This window comes from Oncorhynchus clarkii, chromosome 1, assembly GCF_045791955.1.
Source record: "Oncorhynchus clarkii lewisi isolate Uvic-CL-2024 chromosome 1, UVic_Ocla_1.0, whole genome shotgun sequence".
NCBI classification, from domain to species: domain Eukaryota; kingdom Metazoa; phylum Chordata; class Actinopteri; order Salmoniformes; family Salmonidae; genus Oncorhynchus; species Oncorhynchus clarkii.
In genome coordinates this window covers 4,881,125-4,888,364 of record NC_092147.1, presented here as the reverse complement: position 1 = coordinate 4,888,364, position 7,240 = coordinate 4,881,125, and the positions used below count along the sequence as shown (strand labels likewise).

The 7,240-nt window shown below is 43.6% G+C and overlaps 1 protein-coding gene across 1 annotated transcript in view; it reads right to left on the bottom strand.

Moving 5' to 3' along the window:
* Positions 1-6,070, bottom strand: part of LOC139416606 (alanine--glyoxylate and serine--pyruvate aminotransferase a) — a 9,340-nt gene extending 3,270 nt beyond the window's left edge. Inside the window, exons 1-4 of the mRNA XM_071165515.1 lie at positions 5,799-6,070; positions 2,864-3,056; positions 1,765-1,829; positions 124-224 (exon numbers count right to left, since the gene is read on the bottom strand). Coding sequence (XP_071021616.1) covers positions 124-224; positions 1,765-1,829; positions 2,864-3,056; positions 5,799-5,957 — 518 coding nt within the window. The 5' untranslated portion in view covers positions 5,958-6,070. The remainder of the gene's footprint in view (positions 1-123; positions 225-1,764; positions 1,830-2,863; positions 3,057-5,798) is intronic.
* Positions 6,071-7,240: the final 1,170 nt, after the last annotated feature.

Here is a 7,240-nt window from a genome sequence, read left to right as displayed (position 1 = left end):
GAAAGGAGAGGGCACTACTTTATAACAAATCATTCACTGGTACCGTATATATTATCTGTTGGGTTTTTATAAGCATTTATATTGACATGGAAGCTGAAGAGGTGGGAGTAAGGGGCTCTTTACTTGTGACATATGTCTCCAATGCCATCTAGTGGATGGACGACTCCTGTGGAGGATTCTCCGTGGGTTAGGAAGAACAGCACAGGCTTGTGTTTGGCCAGGGCCTGAGGAGAAACGGTGACAGATCAGAAATACCAGTCTCGATGCACAGAATGAAATGGGCCCTGGTCTAAAGTGATACACTACATAGGGAATAGGGCTCTAGTCTAAAGTAGTGCACTACATAGGGAATAGGGCTCTGGTCTAAAGTAGTGCACTATATAGGGAATAGGGCTCTGGTCTAAAGTAGTGCACTATATAGGGAATAGGGCTCTGGTCTAAAGTAGTGCACTACATAGGGAATAGGGCTCTGGTCTAAAGTAGTGCACTATATAGGGAATAGGGCCCTGGTCTAAAGTAGTGCACTATATAGGGAATAGGGCTCTGGTCTAAAGTAGTGCACTATATAGGGAATAGGTGCTCTGGTCTAAAGTAGTGCACTACATAGGGAATAGGGTTACACTTGGGACGCACTATGGTGTATCGGATAGCAGCAATTTGGCATATCTATAGGAGTATCTATACCTATAGATGAAGGTTAGGGTAGGAGTATCTATACCTGTAGATGAAGGTTAGGGTATGAGTATCTATACCTATAGATGAAGGTTAGGGTAGGAGTATCTATACCTGTAGATGAAGGTTAGGGTAGGAGTATCTATACCTGTAGATGAAGGTTGGGAGTATCTATCCCTATAGATGAAGGTTAGGAGAATCTATACTTATAGATGAAGGTTAGGAGTATCTATACCTGTAGATGAAGGTTAGGAATATCTATACTTGTAGATGAAGGTTAGGAGTATCTATGCCTGTAGATGAAAGTTAAGAGTATCTATACTTGTAGATGAAGGTTAGGGTAGGAGTATCTATACCTGTAGATGAAGGTTAGGGTAGGACTATCTATACCTATAGATGAAGCTTAGGGTAGGAGTATCTATACCTGTAGATGAAGGTTAGGGTAGGACTATCTATACCTATAGATGAAGCTTAGGGTAGGAGTATCTATACCTGTAGATGAAGGTTAGGGTAGGAGTATCTATACCTGTAGATGAAGGTTAGGGTAGGACTATCTATACCTATAGATGAAGCTTAGGGAAGGAGTATCTATACCTGTAGATGAAGGTTGGGAGTATCTATCCCTATAGATGAAGGTTAGGAGAATCTATACTTATAGATGAAGGTTAGGAGTATCTATACCTGTAGATGAAGGTTAGGAATATCTATACTTGTAGATGAAGGTTAGGAGTATCTATGCCTGTAGATGAAAGTTAAGAGTATCTATACTTGTAGATGAAGGTTAGGGTAGGAGTATCTATACCTGTAGATGAAGGTTAGGGTAGGAGTATCTATACCTATAGATGAAGGTTAGGGTAGGACTATCTATACCTGTAGATGAAGGTTAGGGTATGAGTATCTATACCTATAGATGAAGGTTAGGGTAGGAGTATCTATACCTGTAGATGAAGGTTAGGGTAGGAGTATCTATACCTGTAGATGAAGGTTAGGGTAGGAGTATCTATACCTATAGATGAAGGTTAGGGTAGGACTATCTATACCTGTAGATGAAGGTTAGGGTATGAGCAGATCAAGTGAGATATGTGTCATTACCCGATCAATCTCTTCACTGGTGAAATACCCCCCTGCAGTTGTCACAATGGAATTAACTCTGGCACCTGTTGGGTTGATGGGAAATGTATTATGTTAATCACAAATGTATCAATTCAAAGGGAACTTCCTCAGTGGGCAAAGCTACGGTATTTGAAACAAGGTCTTAATAACCAGGTGTGCTCGCAGGCGTGTAAATAGGGTGAAACTGCTAGCTAGTTAGCGGTGCACGCTAGTAGCGTTTCAGTTGGTGACTTCACTCGCTCTGAGACCTTGAACTAGTTGTTACCCATGCTCTGCTAAGGCTGTGGCTGTTGTGGAGCGATAGGTAACAATGCTTTGTGGGAAGGCAGTTGTTGATGTGTTCAGAGGGTCCCTGGTTCGAGCCCAGGTTGGGGCAAGGAGAGGGACAGAAGCAAAACTTTAACAGGCAAAGGTCATGGTTACCCAATGACACCCTATCCACTATATAGTGCACTACTGTTGACCAGGACCCATAGTGCACTACTGTTGACCAGGACCCATAGTGAACAGCTGTTGACCAGGACCCATAGTGCACTGCTGTTGACCAGGACCCATAGTGCACAGCTGTTGACCAGGACCCATAGTGCACTACTGTTGACCAGGACTCATAGTGCACAGCTGTTGACCAGGACCCATAGTGCACAGCTGTTGACCAGGACCCATAGTGCACAGCTGTTGACCAGGACCCATAGGGCACAGCTGTTGACCAGGACCCATAGTGCACAGCTGTTGACCAGGACCCATAGGGCACGGCTGTTGACCAGGACCCATAGTGCACAGCTGTTGACCAGGACCCATAGGGCACAGCTGTTGACCAGGACCCATAGTGCACAGCTGTTGACCAGGACCCATAGGGCACGGCTGTTGACCAGGACCCATAATGCACTGCTGTTGACAACGACCCATAATGCACTGCTGTTGACAACGACCCATAGGGCACTGCTGTTGACCAGGACCCATAGGGCACTGCTGTTGACCAGGACCCATAGTGCACAGCTGTTGACAACGACCCATAGGGCTCTTGTCAAAAGAAGGGAACAGGAGGCCATATGGAACGTATCCCATAACAATCAAGTACCTATCCTCTCTGCCATCTCCGCTGCCCGTTCTCCCCAGATCCCATTGACCGCGGTGAGAACCCCTTCCCCTGGCTCTACGGCGTTGAAGATGGCACACTCCATGGCCGTGTGTCCTGTGCCACTCACTGCTATTGTCATGTTGTTCTGAGTCTGGAAGGCATATTGGATCCCACTCTTGATGTCACTCATGATCTAGAATACCAACAAACACAGTAAAAGAGATGATTATGGGATCAAGAGTCTGTCTGGTAGACACTTGAGTATTACGACGTGTACTGTGTGTGTTATGTCTAGTGTGTAGTGTACAGTGTCTACTTGTGTACTCTGCAGTACTGTGTGTCTTAAGACAATTTTCCCCCTCGGGATGTTAAACTTCATCCGATTCTATATCTGATTTAATGATTTGGTACGTTTCTCTCAACACTGTAATAGGTTCGCTGGGTAGTGAAAACAGATTTAAAACACGCATCACTTTTACATCAGTTGAACGCAGAGCCGCCTGCATGCTGTGTTTAGGGCCCCGCCGGCCGACCCAAATTTTGTTATTTACATATTTTTTAACTCTCTCAACTTACTGTTGAACGATAGAATACACATGTATCATCAGACGTTTTCCACATATGTCAGTGGCTCAATTAGTCCATGTCAGCAAAACATGTTTTTTGATTGCTAAGGAGGGTAGCTGTCTAGAGCTCGTAGGCCTAATCGTCGCCATGCCGACCAGGCACGTGCTCAAGGGGACCCCCATTTGATTTTGGTAGTCATTCTCACACCGATATCATATGAACGTGACATAAGTGAGGAATTGCAGTAAATGTACTTTACACTAACCAGGATTCCACCCAAGTATTTTAATTGTACCTTTATTTAACTAGGCAAGTCAGTTCAGAACACATTCTTATTTACAATGACGCCATGCCGGGGAACAGTGGGTGAACTGCCTTGTTCAGGGTCAGAACAACAGATTTTTACCTTGTCAGCTCAGGGATTAGATCCAGCAACCTTTCGGTTAACGGCCCAACGCTCTAACCACTAGGCTACCCTGCCTCCTCTACACTCTAACCACTAGACTACCCTGCCGCCTCTACACTCTAACCACTAGGCTACCCTGCCGTCTCTACACTATAACCACTAGACTACCCTGCCGCCTCTACACTCTAACCACTAGGCTACCCTGCCGCCTCTACACTCTAACCACTAGGCTACCCTGTCGCCTCTACACTCTAACCACTAGGCTACCCTGCCACCTCTACACTCTAACCACTAGGCTACCCTGCCGCCTCTACACTCTAACCACTAGGCTACCCTGCCGCCTCTACACTCTAACCACTAGGCGACCCTGCCGCCTCTACACTCTAACCACTAGGCTACCCTGCCTCCTCTACACTCTAACCACTAGACTACCCTGCCTCCTCTACACTCTAACCACTAGGCTACCCTGCCTCCTCTACACTCTAACCACTAGGCTACCCTGCCGCCTCTACACTCTAACCACTAGGCTACCCTGCCACCTCTACACTCTAACAACTAGGCTACCCTGGCTTCTCTACACTCTAACCACTAGGCTACCCTGCCGCCTCTACACTCTAACCACTAGGCGACCCTGCCGCCTCTACACTCTAACCACTAGGCTACCCTGCCTCCTCTACACTCTAACCACTAGGCTACCCTGCCGCCTCTACACTCTAACCACTAGGCTACCCTGTCGCCTCTACACTCTAACCACTAGGCTACCCTGCCACCTCTACACTCTAACCACTAGGCTACCCTGCCTCCTCTACACTCTAACCACTAGGCTACCCTGCCTCCTCTACACTCTAACCACTAGTCTACCCTGCCGCCTCTACACTCTAACCACTAGGCTACCCTGCCGCCTCTACACTCTAACCACTAGGCTACCCTGCAATGACAGGCCTGATGGAATCAGCAAATTTGTTGGTAAACTTTCCAAATGTCATAGACTTTTTTTTTGCGTCAGTAAAATTAATTATGCCGAGAAATGACATATTGACATCATGACCAAAGTAAATTTTGGAGTCACGCAATGATATTGTGTGGTCTTCCCACTACGACTCGGGGAAAGCATGCAGTTTATCAGGCTACAGATGATAATTTATGATGAACTTCACAGGGTGGTGAAGGAGCCCAGTGAGGAGCTTGATGCTCCTTTCCAATAAGTATCGAGGGTCTTATTCTGGTGACTTGACGATCGGTCCCTTGGCTGCCGTTTGACAAATAAAACTAACATCCCATAATAATCTCATAATGTAGGTAACCTACCCACTGTGTATCTGCCAGATGTTGGCTGGAGACCAGACTGGGCACAATCACTATTTAACAACTTATTTATTTTATTTTTTTGTGACAAAACCATCAGTCGAGTTGAAAATGCGATGGAAACACATTTTAAATTGTATTTTTTTTAAATCGATTTTAACCGCAAAATGTATTTCTATGTGCACTACGTCACTACACACATCCTTTTATCCTCCGCAAGTCAATTTGATGGACACATCGCTGATGGGAAAAAAAATTGCATACTGTTTCTATGCAGATTTTAGAATCTTCGCATGATAATCTGTCCCCAATTGGATGGAAACCTAGCTAGTGCCATAAAATAAAAATTCTGTCCCCAAATTTTTTTGGCCCTCAAGGTGGGGGGGGGGGCCCAACCAAATCTTGCTTAGGACCCCCCCCAAAAGGCTGGTTGACATACAGTATTGGCTAATCTTTAAATGTTCATAAAACACTTTTGCTTGGGGAGATAAGCAGCTAAACAAACAGACAATATGGTTCAGGGATAATATTATAAGCCTTATCTAAAATATTCAAATTCAACCATTTATGCGTAAATCCTGCATAAAAGTACTTTTTTTTTTTGCACGGTTACCTTAGTTGTGATTGATTGCTCATCACCAAACTTTGTAGACATACCTCGAGCATTTCTGGATGCATGTGACCGATGATGGGCTCGGCCCCTGCCGCTAAGATGCGAGGAGGAACATTGGACGGTCCAGGCCCAAACATGTGTCTCCGCGGAGCCACGAAGGTTTTCTGGAGACATTTAGGTGGCGGGACGGTGATGGACGACATGGCTCTAGCTGGGTTTGTTGGCAGTGTGGATATGATACAATTGCACGATCTGGACTCTTGACTCTGTAAGCAGCCTGACAGACACACACCTCTCACCTGACAAAAGAGGCATTTTAAACCCCTCCCACTTCTATGTTTGGTTTGCATTACTGTTCTGACTGTGAGGATTTCGCTCAAGCAAACCTTTTCGTTGTTTACTCCTGAAAAGTGTTTTTGAATTTGATCAGAATGTATAAAACCATGTATTACACACTTCTTTTTTCTTGTTCAGGTCACATGTTTGTTCCCGGTAATGTATTCACACCATTGTTCAACACCACATTTACAAAGGTTAACCATTAACCACCGTTGCTTCAGTAGGTCATAGAATTATATCACAACACTTGTAGGAAGAATTCAGCACACACTCACTTGTTCATTCCAATCAAATAAACCTAAAAAATGATGACCTTGATACTTGTCTAATAAAACGTGTGTATATATATATATATATATTTGTCTATATATTTTATATATATATATATATATTTGTCTATATTTTATATATATATATATATATTTGTCTATATATTTTATATATATATATATATATTTGTCTATATTTTATATATATATATATATATTTGTCTATATATTTTATATATATATATATATATTTGTCTATATATTTTATATATATATATATATATTTGTCTATATATTTTATATATATATATATATATTTGTCTATATATTTTATATATATATATATATATTTGTCTATATTTTATATATATATATATATATTTGTCTATATTTTATATATATATATATATATTTGTCTATATATTTTATATGGTGTTTTGTTTTGTGGTGAGCTGATATGGTTTCCTTGATCACTCCAACGTGTCTGTTTGGTCAGTGGTTACTCAGTGATACAGAGAGGCAGTGAACAGACACAGGAGACCAAACCGCCCCCTCCCCCCCCCCCCTCCCCCCACTATTTTCTAGTTCCTAAACCGTTATCCCTTGGAATCGAGTCAATTCAGGGGGGGGGGGGGGGGGGACGTTGTAAAGACTCTCAGTGGACTTCTGTTTATTTCAACACCTTGCACGTTGCAACACCAGTGAAGCATCTGTACCCCCCCCCCCCCCCCCCCCCCCTCCCCCCGTACCCCACGGCCCATACATTTAGAGTGCTGGGCCATTAACCAAAAGTCGCTGGTTCGAATACCTGAGCTGAAAAAGTGAAAAATCGGTCGATGTCGCCTTGAACAAGGCACTTTGATCCAGGGGCGCTGTAC